This window comes from Ziziphus jujuba, chromosome 1 (genome assembly GCF_031755915.1).
Source record: "Ziziphus jujuba cultivar Dongzao chromosome 1, ASM3175591v1".
In the NCBI taxonomy this organism is placed as follows: Eukaryota; Viridiplantae; Streptophyta; class Magnoliopsida; order Rosales; family Rhamnaceae; genus Ziziphus; species Ziziphus jujuba.
This window is the reverse complement of record NC_083379.1, coordinates 6773251-6795140: the sequence shown is the minus strand read 5'-3', so window position 1 is coordinate 6795140 and position 21890 is coordinate 6773251. Positions and strand designations below refer to the sequence as shown.

General features: G+C 33.2%; 3 protein-coding genes across 6 annotated transcripts; 1 reads left to right on the top strand and 2 right to left on the bottom strand.

The window, feature by feature from the left end:
* Window positions 1–10712: 10712 nt before the first annotated feature.
* LOC107413965 (putative ALA-interacting subunit 2) lies at window positions 10713–16490 on the bottom strand. Of its 4 annotated transcripts, none has more exons than XM_060812645.1 (9): window positions 16300–16487; window positions 15505–15697; window positions 14687–14748; window positions 14544–14618; window positions 14317–14433; window positions 14035–14105; window positions 13166–13463; window positions 12515–12804; window positions 10713–10986 (listed from the first exon to the last, which is right to left on the bottom strand). In XM_060812645.1, the coding sequence occupies exons 2-9, from the start codon at window positions 15581–15583 to the stop codon at window positions 10977–10979; spliced, it is 1002 nt and encodes a 333-aa protein (XP_060668628.1). In that variant the 5' UTR covers window positions 15584–15697; window positions 16300–16487; the 3' UTR covers window positions 10713–10976. The 4 variants fall into 4 exon arrangements, with proteins under 4 accessions (XP_060668628.1, XP_015877525.2, XP_015877533.2 ...); XM_016022039.4 differs by lacking the exon at window positions 10713–10986 and adding an exon at window positions 11950–12339 and having other exon boundaries at window positions 16300–16485; XM_016022047.4 differs by lacking the exon at window positions 10713–10986 and adding an exon at window positions 11950–12339 and having other exon boundaries at window positions 15505–15662; window positions 16300–16485.
* A 171-nt stretch (window positions 16491–16661) lies between these two features.
* On the top strand, window positions 16662–18981 carry LOC107413955 (pentatricopeptide repeat-containing protein At4g19191, mitochondrial). The gene has a single exon (XM_016022027.4). It carries the CDS (start codon window positions 16676–16678, stop codon window positions 18848–18850), a length of 2175 nt encoding a protein of 724 aa, XP_015877513.3. The 5' UTR covers window positions 16662–16675; the 3' UTR covers window positions 18851–18981.
* A 689-nt stretch (window positions 18982–19670) lies between these two features.
* Window positions 19671–21789, bottom strand: LOC107413985 (uncharacterized). The gene is made up of 3 exons (XM_016022067.4): window positions 21011–21789; window positions 20607–20904; window positions 19671–19913 (listed from the first exon to the last, which is right to left on the bottom strand). Exons 1-3 carry the CDS (start codon window positions 21665–21667, stop codon window positions 19867–19869), a joined length of 1002 nt encoding a protein of 333 aa, XP_015877553.3. The 5' UTR covers window positions 21668–21789; the 3' UTR covers window positions 19671–19866.
* Between the last annotated feature and the right edge of the window lie 101 nt (window positions 21790–21890).

The window sequence follows — 21890 nt, the reverse complement described above, 5'->3', positions numbered from 1 at the left end:
AAGTTCTTTTTTTTCCTTTTTTTGTGATCTTGGGGGTTGGGGATTTGAACTCAAAAACTTATGTACAAGGAAATAAAAGATTTTGCCACTGGACGAAAATATGAAGTAGTCTGTTTTTGTCTGCGACCTTAAGTTCATTGGTAAGTGGTAATGCTTCTTGGTTACTATGTGCTTCAATTCAATTGAAGCCTGATGGAATTGTACTAGCTAGCTACTCTGTTGTTTTGTTTATTATTATGATACAATATTTGACATGGTTCGTGCTCTGGTAGACAAGGATATTTTGTGGAAGAGAGGTCGGATTATGTTACATGACAGGCAGATATATAATGTATGTTGGCCAAGTTTATTTGGCACATGTATAAATTGAATTTAACAAGTGCATTTATATATACAGGTAAATTATCTAGGGTGTGTGCGGTAAAATTCTATCCTTGTACAGATCACTACTGGTGCCAACAGGTCAATATATTATATATATGCATGCAAATCAAATTCAATAAGAAAAATTTAAGCTGCTGAAGATATAAAATCACAAAGTAAAAGTAGTAAATTAATTGGTAATTATGTTGGTTGTGAAGGTGAATGACATTTAAAAATGGTTGAGAAGGTTCACACATGGTGACAGCTGCTTCCTCCCACAACTTTTCCAAATCTGAAGCATCCATCGTTTTCGTGTTTCTATTCGTGCCAAGCACAAGTTCCATGAATCCAAATCTACCAAAATTGAGTAAATAAATCTATACACTCACAGATATATATATATATATATATATATATATATATATATATTATATGGTCCCCATTATTCTAGCTCCTGTCTGCTATATATTTAATAGGAGCTAATATTAGCTAGCTTCTGCGAAAGCTCTTCAAAAACAGACAGTAATTAACCAAGACAGGTACAGTTTGGACAGCAAGAAATTAAGGAAAGTGAAGGAGGAGCCAGCAATAGAAAATGTGCGAAATTGAATTCTTGATTTCTGTACTTGTTGTTCTCGAGTAGAAAAACGACGATTCTATTCATATGTTTTTCACTTGAAATTGATCTAAGTATAATTTTTAACATTTATAAGCATTGCAAAACTAAGTATAAAACAGTCACAATTGATTTGAACTATATGTATATGTGATCAACACACCCCCTCAAACTTAATTTTATCTATCTTAGGTCGACAGGAGTTTTATGCTCTTTATCAGAGAATAAAAACTATAAAGCATGTCTCTACAGAAAAGAAAGCCGCTTTTCCCAAGTTATTTTTTCAATAAAATGAACAACGGAATACATCTCTCCCTTTCTGTATGTGTATGTGCGTGTGTGTGCGTGTGCGTGTGTGTGTGTGTGTATATAGGTTTAGAGTACCGAGAAAGGCATGAAGAAGTAGTGGATCATTCAAAATTAATCTCAGCTAGTGGCTATTGTACTGAGATACATTATCATGGATTATGACAGTACCATGAACAAAACAGCCAAGCTTCTTTTGTATTGTATATTATTACATAACTCCACTTTCTTCTTAGTTGGCCAACATAGATACTGAATTGGGATAAAAGGGAAACACTCATTGCTACTGGAGATATATATACATATATAGAGTAATTTTACGGTATGAATATTCCGCACCCTAAAATATTCCTGCATATAAATATATATATATATATATATATATATGTATAATTACAACATGCACTTTCATTACACAGTACATGCACTTTTATTACAAAGTTTATGAAACCAAATGAAAAGCATTTTAATTAATTCAGTAGAATAATAAAATAAATATATATGAGCAGCAAATATTCAATTGCCGTAAATAAACGTGGTGACTTTGCACGAATTTTTCAGTCACGTTTCACAGCAGAGTATGCTTCACTGTTATAATCCCTTAATTGCACGTTTCTCTCCGTTGTGAAAGCTCTGCTTTGTTCTTGTGTAATAATATATATATATATATATATATATATATATGTATCCCTTAATTTCACGTTTTCTCTATTGTGAAGCTCTGCTTTATATACATATATATATATATATATATATATATATATATATACATATATATTGTGTGTGTCCGCGCATGCATTTTCCAATTTAGCCTTTTAACATATATAAAATACTATTTACCATTATTGATCAATAATTATCATTAAAATTTATATATTGAATTACAATTTAAATAGCTATTATTAAATAATTTATTTTAAAATTTTTAATATATAAAAAAATTGAATTAAATATTTCAATTAAAAATTATCACATAAATTGTTGTTATATTCAATTAAAAATTGTCAATCATCATCAATTGATAACAAATATTAAAATTCAAGTAACATTATCGCGTATATAGAAATTGATTCCATCAAAAAATTCCTCATAAAATAATTTAATAATTAAGTCAAAAAAACAAAAAAACTAAAAATTAAGGTGCATCCATTTTTGCTTAGATCATTCTTTCCATCATTTATTAGATCAAAAGCTATTCTTGTCACATTTAGATTAAAAAAAAAAAAAAAAAGAAGAAGAAAAATTCAATACTCCAAGAAATTATCGTACCTTCCACACTCAAAAAGTATACGCAATTTCCACATATATATGAAGTCTTCATATTTGTTACTGGTGACTACTTTATTATGTATAATTATATCAAAAAGCTACTTAAAAAAGATGGGTTTTGATCTTTACATTCATTAAAAAAAAATATCACAAAATTATTGCTTTAATAATTCTCTAAAGTAATAATTTCAGTCTGACACATGCACACAAAACACACACACACACACACACACACACACTATTAGACGCATCTCTTTACTTACTTATGTCTTGCCAGCATGTCACAATTAGTTTTGGTTATATTCTGATTAATATCAGTTTGTATTGGCCATAAGGAAAGAAATAAAACAAACAACTTGATATGCGTAGCAAGAAAAAATCATATACAGCTGACCCCCATTATCCTGCTGACACTATAATGCGCCAAAACATTGAAACTATGTTTATTATGGCAATCTTATAAATTAATTAATTCAAACTGTAATATGGTCCTCAGCATTCAATTGAATAAGAACGGTTTCCAATTGAATGGTGAAAATTCACAGTACGTACGGAGATGAATATATAGCCACAATTATAAAAGACCATTACAAGCTGTATTTATATGTACAGTGTCCTACTGATCTCCACCAGATGTGGTGTGCAGCCACCGCCACTGCCAATGGGACAAAATATCATACAGCTCACACATTTTATATATGCAAGTGTGCCGTGTGGAGCAGGGCAAATTAAAACTCAATGAACTTTAAAAAAAAAAATAATAATAATTTATATTATAAAGTTAAAAAAACATTGTACTACAAATTTTTATGTAATGAGAGAAACCATATTATATAAATAACTATATAATTGTATATATATTGTAGTCCAGAAAAGGGATAAAAATCAGTCAGCGACTCGGCGGTGAATGAAGCCGCCCTTCCCTAAATTCACCATGCACGGCACTTTAGCTTGACAAAGACCCACAAACAAACCTCCAAAACTTTGCATTTAATTCATAAAGCAACTAAAACCCATTCCAATCCGCTTAATTAATATCCTTGCCTAATAATGTAATCGTGTAATTTTATTTATTTATTTTTATTTTCAAGGACCAAAAAAACAATATTCCCTTGTACGCTTTTCTGCCGTACAAAAACAAAAAAGAAAGGAGAGCAAATTGGTTTGGACCAACTTGAGAAGTTGAAAGGGAAGATTATGATGATGATTAAAGATTCCTAATTAGATGCCAAATGCTGGTGTCATATCATTGAATGGCGTTTCTGTGATTGTTTCAAAATCCAGGGACACTCTGGTTGCTACAACCTCTATATAATTCCCACCATGCAATGAGAAATTTTGTCTAGCAGCCGTCCATCCCCTTCATGAGCCTGCCGGGAGTCTATATATCCTTTATATATTTATATATTTTCTACCAAATTTATGAAAAAGATGGCAAAGCCCCAAATAGCAGCTCCGCTAGCCGCCTCACCGGTGGCCGTTAATTCCTCACTGTTCCCTCCTAAGGAATTGACTCCATTCTCTGCTGTTGCACCTGCTCGCTTTCTTACAGTCCACAGACTCCATGTTCACATGTCTTTGGAAACAATTTATGAAGAAGAGACATCTGAAGTAGATGAATTCGTCGAGCTTTCCCAGGCTTCGTCATCATCGCCGCCTTCGTTCATGTCATCCTCCATGTGCTTCTTGGAAGTGCACAAGCCTTTTTCATCCTCCTACGGTCACAATTGCCAGTGTGCTTAGGAAATTGATTAAGGACAAAGCTTTAATTATTATTTAATAATTAATACATCTGACTCCATTCTCTAATGTAATCCATACACTGGAAATTTTTTTTTCCTAGTTATGTATGATGGTTTATGTTGGAAATTTTGTATCTCTTTATGGTAGTCGATGGAGTTGTATCTTTTTCCATATGTTGTATCTTTTTATTAGCAGCCTTTGTTCTTCCTTGCTAACTAGTAATGCTGGTTGGTATTTTTTCAAATAATAAAATCCTAGATGATCAGGAAGTTCTGTTAACTTCTTGTCATTCAATTGGTAATGGTGCATTCTATTATTTTAATTTATTTTTGTTAATCGAAGAAGTTATGTTTTCAATATTCAAAGTTGAATTATTATATATATATATATATATATATATATAATCATATATGTTATTCAAAGTTGTGATATTTGGTTGGAGGGATTTTCAACCAAAAACCACGACAACATAACACCCTGCTTTATATATATATTTATAGATATGTTATTCCAAGAATATATATATACCTATATATCTATATAGTTATAAATCTATCTTTTAATGAGAATTTAGAACCATTTTCTTTAAAATATTTTGACATATATTTTACCACTCAACTCTTTGTGTGTGTGGGTATATGTTTATTATGGTTTTTGTTTATTATTACATATAGGGGCTTCTAGATATTAGAGATAGTGTATACACGTATTTTTAGAGAAGTAATTATACACGTATTTTTAGAGAAGTAATTGAAGTTATTCATATATATATATATATATATATATGTATTTATGTAGATATTTCTGTCACAAACAAAAGTAAAATTGGAAGTTATACGAGTGGAAATCAATGAAAGGATTTACCAAAGTAGTGAAATTTATAGTCAAGACATATTTGTTAAATATTGACAACTCTCAATCTTAAAATCCAAAATATCTATTTTCCTCAATTTAGAGATCCGCAGCAAGCATTAGCTAGTATATGGAGGTAGAGATGATATATATGTATAACAATCTAAATTAATATGCAAAAGACATAAAAGAACATAATGAGACAGGTATATTTGAAAGCCATAAAAGAACCATAATGAGACAGGTATATTTGAAAACATCACTTTGAAAAATATGATTACTGATTAATTATTAAAAGGTAGTGAAATATGCCCATAAGTCATGGCTCATGAGACAATTTCTTAGAAATGGGGAGATAGAAGGACAAAATTAGCTTTAGATATACACTTAGTCTGGTCCAATATCGTGAAGGTGGGTCAGTTTCATTTCCAATAGGGTTAGATCCTTCAACAATCTACAGGCTTCCACGCCACCTACAACTTCTGAAGCATCGTTTTCGCTTTCTTTTTCATTACACAGCAGCCATGAGGGAGCGATGAGTCCAAGTTAGAATTTGATCACGCCATGGTCCCCCGTTCTGAACTAATTTTTATGTATATATATATATATATATGCATATTCACTGCTGCTAGCTTGCTATATAAATAAATATAAGGGAATTTATTTATACAGACTATTCATTTCGAGATTTGTTTGCAAAAATCCCTAGGCATAAAAATCTTGGATAATAGAATTTTCTTATATGCTGTCACCTGATTTAGTAGTAAAAGGCTCTCTAGTTTTATTGAAGATTTTAGGGCTAACAATATGAATTCAATGGGCGGCTTGCTAGTTGTTTGTTGTGTAACAAACCACATAATAATATACAGTTATATACCATGGGATTGAGTAAGTGGTAGCTAGGCTTACACTTTCGTCATTATTATTTGTTGATTTCAGATCAATCCATCAACGTCCGCATCGACCGACTTGTTTATTCTATGTATACATACATATAAAACTAGTCATTCTCTCTTGCATGCATTTTCATTTGTGTGCTTATTTTTAAGAGGATATATGTATTGTCATAGCCAAAATTTATTCAAGATTTTTGCACTAGATAAAAAATTATATATATATATATATATATATATATATATATATATAACTCCTCACCATCTTCAGCTTTTGATTGATTTTTTAATTTATTTTTTTATTTTTTTAATATGAGGTAATAAGTTATTATCTAATGTTTATTGATGGAGAAAGGTATTCCAAAATAGGTTACGGTGACAGGCACTAGAGATTTGGACTTCAAAGTACACGTGTTTATATAAAACCTTGTAACAACAAGCAAACCAAAATAACAAAATAAAATGAAAATAATGAATAATAAACAGATAAACTATATCAACACCATAGAAAGTAAAGTAAAATTATTTTATGGCACACTTTCAGCGAAAAAAAAAAAAAAATTTATTTTATGGCACACAAGAAAAGTAAATAAAATCTATAAAGAAACAACATGCGCAACTTTCGTGGTGCTCCACCAGGTGTCTCATTCGCATCCACTCACACATATACGGCTGAAATAATTATTACAGGCGTTTTGATTTTTGCTAAATATACCATATATATATATAGATACCATATATATATATAGATATATATTATCTTCTGGAAACCTTGATTTTATTTTATTTTTCCTATTATTGGATTAATTAGCTAGATTCCTGTAATAATAAACTAAATCTTCATCCACTAAATCCGAGACCTGTTCAAACTCTTTTGACGCGGCATTAGAACTTCCTTTCTAGATTGCATGGATTTGATGATGATGCACCCTGGCCAACCAAAACAGCCCCTCCTCCTATATATATCTTTTGCTCATATACATTTAATTTGTATATAGTTTGCCTCTGTTTCTCTCTCTCTCTCTCTATATATATATATATATACCCTCCAAAAGATAATTAGTATTTCCGGGTCTATCAAAGAATATCAATAATTGAAAGCGGCTTCTTTTACCCTTTTAATCGATCAATTGTTGATATTGGAAAGGGTAATAGAATCAAACATGGCCAAGGAGATGAGGTACATGCAGATGCAAAGGTTGGGTGAAGTTGCACCAACCCTTCTTTTGTGCCAACACAAACATTCTTCTTCAAGTTCCAACACTACAAGTACTCCTCCAAGGTTAGAGACCATTCTTGAAGAAGGATCATCGGCCAACGACAGCTTTCAACTTGTTTTGTCCTCTAAGACCATGTTTTTGCTCCTTCCTATATTGTTTTCTTTTCTCACTTACCTTTTCTTGTACAGACATGTCCTTTGAGTAATTTTGACTTCCATGTACGTACGCATATATACACACGGCCGGTCGAAGAAAAAGAGTTTAAATTATCTTTACTCTTTTTCCCCCATGGTATATATGTATATATATATATATACATCAATAATCACATTAGGATACTGTGATTATATATAATGCAAATTAATCACGGAACATGTATTATTTACTCTTCGTCTTATCTGATTTGTAATATAATTTAATGTGATAATTATTGTATATGCATATACATGTACAACAAATGATATTAGTGTGGCAGAAATATTACTAGAAACCATACCCAGTGAGGTGATCATATGGATTCACCTCCTCTATATCTATACATATATTGTAATGAAGTTGCAATACATATTATTGTTAATTGAATTGCAGATTCCATGACACAGTTAATTAATTAAATTGCAAATAACTCTCAAGAACTCTGGCTTTTTCTCCGTTTGATCTCTCTGTTGCGGCCGATAAATTAATTAATTTCATTTTATTCATTTGGTTTACTTTGAAAATAAAAATGTTGACAATTATTTAGCACTCCAACAAATACATCCACCAATCTAATTTTTTTTCTCCTGAACAAAAAAAAGAATGAAATTGTTTTCAAAGTAACACTTAGCCGTATCTTTCAAGTGTTTAGATCTAGATGTCTAAAGAGAACATTAAACAAATGTAACCAACGTTTTGGAGAGTTGAATAAAATATTAAAGAATATTATTCCAGAAAAAAAAAATTTCCAGAAATTTGACTTTTCATGATAACGTGTGACGAATTTTCCCTCTAGAAGATTATCCCCTCTTTTTTAATTCTATAGTAGGTTCTAAAACTCATAACACACATGTCAAATATTAAAAATTATAATCTTCAATAAAACCAATCTCTAGGATGAACATGATCATCAAAAAATTGATTCACCAAATAATCATCATCACGTACCGTTTGCTCCAAAGTATTTGTACATGTATATAAAAGAATATACGTTTACATAATGAATGAATTAACGCGAAGTTGAAAAGAAATATAAATCCTCATTTGTCAAAGTCTGTACCTATATATAGATGTTAGAAATTGGCCAACAATTAGTTTGACCCAATTAATTGCTATGTGCTAAGGTAAAAAAAAATAGATAAATACATATACAATTTAATAATTGGATAAATACTTGGAGTTGATCCTTAATATATTATATTGCTAGCTTTGGCTGTTAATTAAATTTAGTTTTAAGCAATATATTTTATCCTTAATTTCATAACACGCTATCGTTTTTAGATCCACATGACTTAAGGCCTGCTAGCACACCTGTTTAACGTATGCGCGCCATCACCTGCTGACTCGCATATTTTCAGAATAAAAGTCTGGATTGACAAAATTTGAAGTTGATGGCCTATCATACAATGAGATTTGCTATTTAATATGGCTATTAGCCTATTCTTTATTAGCTCAATTCAAGTACATATTGTATTTTTTAGTCTAAAAATCTAATTTTAAATAATAATATTTTTGGACAATTATTTAAAATTTTAAATAAAAATATGAATTTTAATAATGATAATCACCTAATGATAACAAATATTATTTTTGTTTCAAATAAATATTATTATTAATGATGATGAAGATGGTAGATCACTTATTACTAATAATAGTTTATAACATGTAATAATATTTTTTGAAATGTTTTCCTACAAACCATTTCTCATTTTATATAGGGGATGGATTATGACATGTAATAATATTTTTTAGAAATTTTTTCCTACAAACCATTTCTCATTTTATATATGGGACATTGTAGAGTCTTTCTATTGTTCAAACCCTACTCTCTCTATTGTTACAAATTTGTAGGATTAGTACCTTAAAATAACTAAGCTATTATTTTTGGGAGAAACTCAATAAGTCGTTATAATTGGTATTGGAGTAATTCTTAGGCCAGGATAAGTTTTTGTGGACCAGAAACCACCAAGAAGACCAATCGAAGCACAAATAGGCTACCTTTTGCACAGATAAAAACCTAATTGGAGACATACATGATAATGATTATTAGCTTTCTTGATATACATGATAATGATTATTAGCTTTCTTATTAGTCTCTAAATTATCCTCATAATTGCACTTTGGTTGTTTTACCTTTTGCTTTGCATTTTAGAACCTAAATTTCAATTTTTGTAGCACTTTAATTTGGTCTAATTAAAGTGCAACCAAAAAAAAAAAAAAAAAGAATTGGTCTTTAAAACTATTTGAATCTAATTTTAACAGTTTTGATACATATGTGTTGTACACATACTGCAACAAAAAAAAAAGAAATTACAAAGTTATATAACCTTACAAGATTTATACATGTTGCATCAAGTATATTATACACTTTAAAATTGTTAAAAATTAAACTACAAATAGTTTAAGGTACCACAATGCACCTAAAACTTAAGGTTAAAAATCAAATTGTCAAAAAAACAATAAAAAAAATTAAAGTTCGAAATGCAACTATAGATATAGTTTAAGGACTAATAAAGTTAATAACTCCATATAACAATGATCAATATGATGTGCACGCGGCCTAAAACTAGAATCGAAGTTGGAAATATGATAATCACATCTCTCCCATTACAAATTGGCACACAAATCTCACGATTTATTTTCAAGATCACTAATTTATTAAAGATGATTTTTACAATAAAATGCTAATTTATTTTAGTTTTGATATTATATTCTCATAATTGATAAAATAAAATAAAATAAAATTGCTCTTTATTTTAATGGAGCTATTTGATAAATAATTTTATGTGGCTTTCTATAAGACATAACATAGCGAAATACAAGAGTTTTTAGAGGGGAAAAAAAAACTATAAAAAGATTAATGCTCATAGTTAATAAGTGTTTTTTTTTTTTTTTTCAAATGTTAAATATGGGATGGCCGTTGATATCATCTGAACTGGCATGTGGTTAAAAAAGATGAAAAAAAAAATACAATTAAACGGACAAAGTTAAATATAATATTAAGTTGATGATTTAAGGAATATTTGAGATATTGTCCTCAATAAATCTATCTGTCCTAATTCATATTTTTAGAAAATAAGACATCCTGGATTTGCCTATTTTTGGCTTGTGAATTCCTTTTGTCAACCACCACCATCTCCATCCATGCTTATATAATAAGAGCATCATTCTACACCTAAACCATAACCCACAGAAAAAAAAAAAAAAAAACATTAATCTCCATATCTAATCCACAAACCCAACAATAAATTCAACCAAAATTTTCTGTTGCATATAGATACCACTAAATTCTAGTCGAGCAGAAATGGTGAGGGGGACAAGATACATGAAGAACTTTGGTGAAGTAGCACCATTCCTTGCGGTGGCGTCTCATCGGAGATGCTCTCTTTGTCCGAAATTGGAGACGATTGTTGAAGAAGGATCATCTTCTTCAGAGATCTTTAAGGTTGTGTTCCCACCAAAGGGAGTGTTTCTACTAGTTCCTGTGTTTGTTTTCTCCATTTTCATCTTTACCGTTGGTTATGGAGACCTGTTATTTATGGGCAAATAAATCAAAGTAAAAAAACCAGAATATGGATATGAGAATCATCATATTCCTCATGATATCTTGGAGCTACAAAGCCTACAATAATATGTGAAAGCCGAGCTGCTCGATCGATTGATCATTGATTAGTTGGGAACATGATGATACCCTGCTTATTGGAATATTAGATGTTGATGGAGCTGATCAAGGTACTACAATGGCTCGTTGTGTATGTATGGATCATTATGGTTGGCTTAGCCGGGCCTACACTTTCTCATGATGTACTTAATCTTACTCATCACTATCAACACTCTCTCAATCTTTACACATATATCTATATATATTGGTATAATTTTTCTATCAATATATATAGTCAGACTTGTATTTTAATATTGTATAAATTATATATTCCAATACGCAGATCATATGATCATTTACTATGTTTTCTTTTATTCCGAGCTTAGGTATGATTTCTTGACAATGTTTTACCTCATCCGGATTAGCTGCTTTCTTTTTGAAATATTTATTTAATTGGTTGAAGCAATTACTTCGTAAATTGAAGTGTTTTCCCTTTCCTACCGAACCAATGTACAACGAAAACAAGCACAGACCTCATGAAAAACACCCCTAATGCCTATCAATTAAAGGCAAGTATTTTCATATTTTGATATATATGTGTGTGTGTGTGTGTATATATATATATATATATATATATCTATATATATCACAGGAACCTGAGCAGGTTATGTTTTCATATTCTTGTAATTTGCTGCAATATAATGGAAGTGGATTAAGGAGGTAAATGTTATCTTCTCCCATAAACTAAATTGTACCATTCCAAGGGGTTTCAAATGTACCGTGCCTGTTTCAAATTTAAAAAAGCCTTCCATTCCGTAACTAGTACACATCATCAACATTGAAAATACTTTAAGAAAATGCATAATTTTCCATTTCACCAAAGAACAGAGCTCAAACCTCATAAATACATACATACAACCGAAATAATTTTTCATTACAATGGATAATGAAGTAACATCTGCTATTTATGATCCAACAACATCAATAGTATGTACACAATAAAACTAGGCACAGACTTCGACATCATTCTTTTTTAATCAAACTTCACCAACAAGAAAAAAAAAAAAAAAAAAAAAAAAAAAAAAAAAAAAAACCTCTATGATTTTCCTGATATTTCTATTACAATTAAGAAATAGTTTAAAAATTGAAATGAGATATGTCAGATTAGTTGGAACCCTTCTTATTCACAAAATGAAACATCAACAGGAAATGCCTTTCTTGTTCCAAAATGGATAAAAGTTTTCTCCATATATATATATATATATATATTATGGCCTGGGCCTGCAAAGTCATACGAACAAGAAAGTAAATGCTTTGAAGCCCAGCAAGAGAATGTTTTCACAAAAGAAAAAACATTGGCACGATGAATAGGGTGATAAAAGTACTAAATTTTCACAAATAGAGGAAATGAATGATAGTACTCATAGAAGTCATGAATGACATTAATGAAAGTTACCTCTGACTCTTCATATGTAGCAACAAGAAGACGATAGAGATGAATATGCAAGATGAACCAACGAATAGATAGGCAACCCCAAGGAAATCATTCTTTCCTCCCAACCAGCTTGATGTTGAAAGGACAAGCTTTTTTTTCCCTCCAAAACTGTATGTATTATAATTATTCATTAGCTTGACTACAACCACATCATCTGCATCCAAATCCTCTTCAATTCTACCGTACAACTTTCTGAAGCTGGGGAGAGCAGCGGTACGCATCCACACAATAAGATCTTCTTGATCACTTAGCTATTTTGACAATGAATTCCACCCATCAGCAGTTGAGCAGTTGAGAAGAATACAAGATAAGTAATAGTAGAAAAAGAATACCATAACAAAAAACAAACAGTTGTATTGATATGTAAAGTAGTTGCAACTGATTCATGGGCAACAAGATACAAATGGTAGGCACTATAGGCAGGCAAAGCTAACATGTTTTGAAGGAAGGTGCAACCTGCTACTTCCATTCCTAATATTTTCATTAAAACATAATTTGGAATGTCAAGCATAGTAATAGGTAAATCACTGCAAGTTGGAAGGACTTGCCAAAAGGTAAGACAAAGTGGGCAAAAGAAAGTCATTAATTTTTTCACACACTGCAAATACCTACAGGGATACTCAGATCTAAATTTCCACCGCCAATCAAGGTCCCATTCTGGAAATTGAAGGGATATACATGCTTGCCAAATTTGTGATCACGGTCACTCTTCCATGCTATGTTATTTCTGTTAACCTTCAATTCTGATCTCCCACGAATAAATGCATATGTATCATTGAACAAGCTCCAAGCAATTAGGCCACAAGGAACTACTGGACGGCCATTATTAGATTCTTGAGGTTTACAGGTACTTGTGGCATTGAACTTCAGTCCATGTAACAGTTGCTGCTCACTTTTACTTTTTACATACCTAGAAAAAAATTCAAAAAACAGAAAAAGAGTAAAGGCACTAAGCTAAGAGTAAAAACAACACCGACTAAAGTTAAGACCTATCGTAAAATTGAAGGGATCTAAAGTAAAGTTAACCCATTTTTTTGAGAAACAACTAGAAAATATTTTCTAAGAAAAAATTGCCATCAAAATCAAAGTCTGAAAATTATATTCAATTTATGTCAATTATTTATGTGAAGTATAAGAAAATTTCTATATAAATTCCAAAATAACTTCAGGTAAATATATCACTTAAATTTGAAAATTAGTTTTTATTATCGTAACATATATATTTTTGAGAAAGGTTTTATTATAAACAAAAAATTGGAGAAGGGAGAAGGCTAAATAACAAGATAGAGCAGAAAATAATCAAATCTGGTAGCAGATTTAGATTATAGATGAGAATCACACACCAGGTCACTGGAAAATTCATACCACTAACTAGCTACACATCAAGAAGCCCTGTGAAAAGGTTTTAATTGAGAAAAAAAAAAAAGACTAACGTGATGAACTGATCAATACGTTAAAAATACAAATGAAAGAACCCTCACCGCCGATGGTTTTGATAGTAGTTATCAAGCTGGTAATAGATATAAATTGGAGCTTTCATTCGCCTATAGACCTGGAAAAGGAGTTACAAACATGAAACTAACAAAATAAATAAAGAAAATACATGAGAAAAATAACTTGAGGGAATAAATAAAAAAAATATAAACTGCTCTTATATGTTGCATTGTCCTAAATAGCTTTACATGCTCATATTGAAATGTAAATGAACAAGATGCAAGAATTATCATAATTGAAATATCAGTTAACAAAAGCGAAAATACTACCTTTAGAAACCGGGAACAGTTTTTGGGAATTGAGCTATCTTTTATGTATGCCATCTTATTACTTTTATATTCCTCTGGTATGCACTCACTATCATATCGATCAACAATTTCAACAACCTGCATATTGCCAACCAAATAGAGCTCCAATATAAGTATTAGTGACTTTATAGAGATAACTAACCTACAAACAACTGGTATTTTTGAAGGAACTAGAAGGAAGAATTTACACTACGGGAGGCACGAAGAGTAATGAGCCCAACAGGAATGAAAATGACACCCATCAATAAAAATGTCGTAATAACCTGCAGATACCAAATATTATGAAAATCATATGGGGGGAGTCTTTTAGATACTGTTTTCAACTACTCACCCATTTAGGGGTAAGAACAGGTTTACAAGCTGGAAGAGTTTGCTGTTTAAACTGATGGATAGCTGCAAAAACATACAAGCAGGTAACCATTGTGTGTTAATTTCATAGGATTCAGAAAAACTTAAATATCAATATGCAACTTAAGTGAGTATGAATGAACTAGTATAAAACTCAACTACTAAGCAAATGAACCTTCTTAATATGCAACTTAAGTGAGTATGAATGAACTAGTATAAAACTCAACTACTAAGCAAATGAACCTTCTTAAGCTTGGTCATCTATCTCAATTTTAATCCTAGTTCACAAAGCTTTATTGTTTTTGTTGATAGCTGTCATTGAGAAAATAAGAGCTTAGTATTGATATTATGAGTACATTATAATAAACTCTTCTAACCTTTATGTCTATTTTTGTTGGTTCCTACTTCATGTCTTCTGATTATCTGACCTTAGTACAATTATGGCTCCATTAACAAGTTCTTGTCTTTAATCTTTCACATTCTACTTTCACATTTCAGCCACAATAAAACATTGTTCAAGTTGCAATCCATCCTGCTCTCAAGTTTCTATATACAACCCAGAAAGTTTAATCTTTTTACCCTATTACAGCCATATTTAGATATACTTTCATACCTTTCCCTCTTTTAGGACCTGAACATAGCTCCAAAATTCCACATAAAGTTGTTTGCTCAAAAACTCCAGTAAGTTACCACAATCATTTAAAAATCCTAATTCACAATAGTTCAACATCTAATATGATCATAGCAGAGACTTCAGCAACTGAATTTTCAAAAAGAAAATGTATAGTCCAACAGAAGTACCTTCATGCCATCTAGAACGTCTTGGAATTCGATGAGCCTCTGTGGAATCTCTTAGACCACTCCCTTCATCCACATCCATCAATTCTAAACTTGAGCTTTACAACCTTACAAATGCACTAATTTTTTTGAAAGAGCCTTTCAGAAGCAAATGATATACGCTGCATCAGAAGTAAACCTTTCTTCAGTATCTTGTCTGCATGTCAAAAGATAGATTCTAAGTAATCATAGATTGCAAGTTATGTTGGACCTTTTCACATTCCGTAAATTCAAACAACTTCAGCTTCCCAGGCTAAATTTCAGAAAATGAATAGTAACATGGTTTAAAAACTTTAAAAATGAAATAAGCTGTCTATAAAACTATCATCCCTTTATTTTATCATATGGGTTTCAAAGAATTTAAAAGTCAAACAGTCAACTTCAAATTCTTTTCTCCTTCCATCCCATATGGTATAGGCTTCCTCAAATGCAAAACTACGATCCGGACTTACAATTCTAATTCTGTATGTAGTTAAAGTTTCCAGCTTTTACAATAAATTGCAAACAATACAAACCCCACAAAATATAAATCAACAAGCACCATAAAATCATGATATGTTAAAAACTACAGAATTTTAAACAATTTCTGTCCTTTTCCCTACGTATTATCGGCAACCAAAAATCGAATTAACTCATTTGGTCACAAGCTAAAAAAACGAAATCTAAATTCGACCTCGGGGAAATTAAAGTAACGGTAGTGGGAAACGGAATTGAAAGTTTCCTAAAAAAGAAAAAAAAAATTGCTACAGAATTAATTACCTTGGGAACGTGAAGAAGAGAGACAAAGACAAATAGATCTGGAAAATGGGTGATTGGTTGTCAGCGCACCATAAGAATGGAGACGATATGAAGGAAAAAAAGATTTGCTTATTGCAGTCGGACTGAGAGAGGAAGCGAAATTTGCCTGTTATTCTTAGCTTCCAGAGAGAGGACCTGTACCAATACGATACGACACCAGAGAGAGAGAGAGAGAGAGAGAGAGAGATTCCAAACGATTTTTTTTTTTTTTTTTTTTTTTGGGTTTTTTCTCTGTGACAAATACTAAAATTACCTTTTAGTCCTCCTAAATCAAATCTTTTTGGAGCCAAAAAAGTCGACACCAAAATTATTTTCTTCCCCTTCCTTCCGGCTGAATATGCTCAGCTCTCAACCCTCGAGATTTCTCCTCCCCAGCAATTTCCTTCTCAAATTCCCACGCTTTCCCGCCACCCAAACAAGAGCGTTATTTAACAGCCCGTTTTCTTCCCTCTTGGACCTCTGCACTAGACCTCAACACCTTCACCAAGTTCATGCCAGGTTCATCCTTCATGGCTTACACCAGAACACAACGCTCTCTTCGAAACTCATCGACTGCTATGCCAACCTTGGCCACCTCACTCTCTCCCGAAAAGTTTTTGATTCTATTGTCAACCCAAGTTCAATTCTTTACGGCGCAATCTTACGGAATTTGGCAAAGTTTGGTGAGTTCGAGATGACCCTTTTGGTTTACCAAGAGATGGTCATGAAATCCATGTACCCAGATGAAGATACTTACCCTTTCGTTTTGAGGTCATGTTGTTGCTTGGAAGATGTTGGAAATGCAAAGAGGATTCATGGGCATGTCGTGAAATTGGGTTTCGATTCAAATGGTATGGTGAGTACCGCAATGGCAGATATATATAGAAAATGCGGTGATTTCCAGAACGTAGAAGAGCTAATCTATAGGAATTCAGTTTGCCGTTTGGATTATTGGAATTCCTTGATTTCGGATGCTTCGCAAAGTGGAAACGCAGAGGAAAGTTTTGCGCTTTTTAAGAGAATGAGAATGGAAAAACTAGAGCCCAATTCAACTACTGTAATCCACCTGTTGAGATCAAGTGTTGACTTGAACTCATTGGAGGCGGGAAAGCTTGTGCATTGTTTGATTATTTTTAGCAACCTGTGCGAGGATTTGTCCGTGAATACTGCTTTGTTGTCTATGTACGCCAAGTTGGGTGCTTTAGAACACGCGGAATTGCTATTTGAGAAAATGTCTGAGAAAGATTGTGTTGTTTGGAATATAATGATATCAACGAATTCTAGAAATGGATATCCCCAAGAATCTCTCCAACTGCTCAGACGCATGGGAAGATCTGGGGTCAGAGCTGATTTATTCACTGCAATTCCTGCAATCTCTTCCATTGCACAGTTGAAAGCTTTAGAGTTGGGCAAACAGATGCATGGCCATGTGATCAGAAATGGTTCAGACTATCAAGTTTCAGTTCATAATTCTCTCATTGACATGTATTGTGAATGTAATCGCTTGAGCTCTGCAAGAAAGATTTTTGACTTGGTAACCAACAAGACCGAGGTTTCATGGAGTGCAATGATTAAAGGCTATGTGACCCATGGTCAGTCTGTTGATGCTCTCTCTCTCTTCACCCACATGAAATGTGATGGAATCAGAGTAGATTTTATTACAGTTATAAACACCCTGCCTGCTTGTGTGAATGTCGGGGCATTAGAGAATGTAAAATACCTTCATGGCTACTCCGTGAAACTTGGTCTTAATTCACTTCCTTCTCTTAATACTGCACTTCTCATCAGCTATGCAAAGTGTGGATGCATAGAGATGGCTCGGAAGGTTTTTGATGAAGAAAAGGTCAACCATAAGGATATGATCGCATGGAACTCTATGATCACTGCGTATTCTAAGCATGGAGACTGGCATCTATGCTTTGAGTTATACAACCAAATGAAGCTCGCAAATATGAAACCTGATCATGTATCCTTTCTTGGTGTACTGACAGCCTGTGTAAATTCAGGACTCGTTGAGGAAGGGCAAAGGCTTTTCAAGGAGATGATAGAAAAATATGGTTGCCAACCAAACCAGGAACACTACGCTTGCATGGTGGATTTACTTGGGCGTGCCGGGCATATCAATGAAGCCAGAGAACTCATCAAAACCATCCCCTTTGAACCAGATGCTCGTGTTTGGGGACCTTTGTTGAGCGCTTGTAAGATGCATTCGGAAACGGGACTTGCAGAGTTTGCTGCTAAGAAGCTTATAGGTATGGAACCAAAAAATGCTGGAAACTATATATTGCTCTCAAACATATATGCTGCAGCAGGAAAGTGGGATAGAGTTGCTAAAATGAGGCTTGTACTTAGAGATAGAGCATTGAAAAAGACCCCTGGTTGTAGCTGGCTAGATATAAATGGACATGTACATGAGTTCCGTGTAGCTGATCAATCTCATCCAAGATCTGATGAGATATACACAACATTAAGAATCCTGGAGTTGGAAATCAAGGATGCCAGAAAAGAGTCGAGAAAATTGTCCAAACACTAACTTCATTCACTGGAGCAGAATTTAAATTTGTATTTTTGTGGACACTGGTCTTCGGGAGGACATATTTAGTGTCGAAAAGAATACGGGAAATGATCCCTGTTGTTCTAATATATATATATATATATATATATATATATATATATATATATATATATATTTATTTTTTTTTCAAAAAAAGAAACAATAATCTAAAGTAAATATACTTGTAGTGTCTTAATTATAGTTATGCCCAATTCCAACTACTTTTTAAGGAAATAAGGAACGCAATTCTCACTAGGATTCTTTGATCGCTTCTATGGTCTTTACACATTATCATTGATGCACAAAGTTTGAGTTGAATATATATTATGAAGATAGGGCTTTTAATTATACACGAAACCAATAGCTACGTACCTACTTCCATTTCCCTTTTATGCTCTTTTGCCTTCTGCTTTGCAAACCAATAGTTAGGTCAAACTACATGGTGCTTTCTATACAATTAAAATATTGTTGAACATTTGAGTTCTTGAGGATGTCATACTACATAGTGCTTTATATACAATTATAATATTGTTGAACATTTGAGTTCTTGAGTTTTTGAGAATCCGTTTCACTTCGTGTTTGTGTTTGTCCAAGGGAAACCAAAAATTGAGTGCATGACATTCAAATAGAGTCACAGATGTCCCTTGCAAGGTTTCTCATCTTGGTAGCAGTGCGGTGATTAATCGGCCAACTCCACACATATTTAAGATGATCTCATCTGATTCTAAGAAAGTACATTGCTAACTTCAGAAAAAGTTTGAAATGAATATTAAAGCAAACAGATCAAATAGGATGCTGGTAAACAAATAATACGATTTAAATTTAATACGAACAAAATTGATATGTTGGAACAACTCGTCCAACATTCGAGTAACAAATCTCCTTTTTCACATCAATGTCTTTGCAAAGTCCCTAGAATGCCATATATAGACTTACAAGGGTAGCTAAACCCTGGTCAGGGATTTCAATAATGTTATAATCCTTCTGTTGTTCCATCATGTCCTCTCTGTACCATCTTGTCCACCCCGTGGCTGTCTCGATGCTGCACAGGAAAGAAAAACCCAATAAACAACTGATTATGGCTTGAAAGAAGACGGAGAAAGGTGATCTTAAAGAAATCAACCCAAATCCTACTTTATCACATCCAATCAAAGTAACCCAGCATAAAGGCATTATTTTTTTTTATTTTTTTTCAAGACTAATCTTACTTATACACTGAACTAAAACTAAAACTAAGAAGAGTCTCGAAAGGACAGCTCAGGGGGCAACAAGCAATGTCTTACTCTGTAAGACTGTTTAATTGTTTATGGGTTTGATCCTCTTACTAGTCAAGAGAGTTACCAATTTCAAAGAGGTGCTTCACAGTATGTTACATTTGTACCTTATTTATAACCATTTATGTTTATGATGTTCTTTGAACAATTTATCAACAAAAGAAATATCAAAGATCCACTCATTTCTTCGTATTTTAACTTCATTACAAGACAGCGCTTGGCTTTGATTTCTTGTCTACCAACGCTTCTCCCAAGGCATATTTCAGATGTCATGGTAACTAAAGGTCAGAGGAACACCATTTTCTATGCTTATCATTTACATGATTAAGTAGCATCTTATAACATTTTCATGAGATTTGGACAGAAAAAGGATAATTGCTTCCCCAAAAACCCTTAGTAGCTTCTTTTAAGTACACAGGATTGAGATAAAGGAAAGATAATCACAAGCAGAAGAAACTTACATTTAACAGAGGATCCAGCAAGAGAAGTTATCCTTGATTTTGTAATAGCTTCAGCCAATGGATTTGGTTTTTCCTTAACAGCCATCCGAACATCCCAAACCCGTATAACCCCATCTGATGATGCAGAACCTACCAAATATGGATCATCATCAGAGACAGCCCCCGCATTCTTAGTGAGCACAACAATTCCTTTTACACGAGCAGAATGTGCGTCCTCAATGCAATATGCAACCTTCCCACTGTTTGTATCCCATGCTGTAATGCTTCGGTCCTCACCTCCGGTATATAAAACACCATTCTGTCATAAATATAATGTTATATTTACAATAGGAAGCAGGAAACCAAAATAAACCTTCAATCGTCAACAACAAAAATAAAAAAGCAATAAGAACCAACAAACCAACCTCGCTTGGGGCTGCACAAAGAACCCGTTTCCGGTTCTCTAATTCACAAACAATCTTGGCATCCTCAGCCTCATGCACCGAAATCTTCTCCTCCATAGCCATGAAGAACTTATCCCCACCGCAATCAAACTTCACCAAGCTAGCCTCCCTCCCCAACCTACAGAAAAAGCTTCTCCTTCCCCTCACCAAGTTGATCATCGCCAAGCACTCGTCGTGGCCCACAGTCAGTGCCAGCTTCCCCGAAGGATGCACCGAGAGGTCGTTGACGGCCTTCTTGTGGGGCCGGAGGGTCTTAAGGAGGACAAAGGGATCGGCGTCGTAGATACAGACCGATCCATCGGCGTCGGCGGAGATGAGATTTCGAGGAACGGAGAGATTGGGAGGGGAGAAGAAGGAGAGGGAGGTTACGGAAGCCGAGTGGTCGTGGAGGGAACCGATGGAGGAGGCTGCGGAGAGGTCGTAGAGTTGGATGGTGTCGTCGTAGCCGCCAGAGGCAGCGGCGGGGCCGGCGGCGGCGACGGTGGTGATGGAGGAGAGGTGGGAAGGGTAGGAGAAAAGAGGGGTTAGGGTTAGGGTTTTCTGGTCAGGGGAGGGCATGAGAGGCTTGAGCTTGAAGCCCCATATGAAGCGCTCGTATGAGCCTGCGATTAGGCTCATTTCGCCGTCGGAGATGTTGTCTTGGTTTTAGGGTTCCGATCAGAGTGTTGGGTTTTGTTTGGGGTTTAAGAGAGTGGAACAAGAGTAATATACGGCCTTGACTTAAAACTTAATAGGGAAACAAATAAAATAATAAAATTTCCATTAAATTAGTTTCTCAAAATTCTTTTTTCTTTTTCTTTTTTTAATTATCATTCTTTCTGTTTTTATAAAAATAAAAATG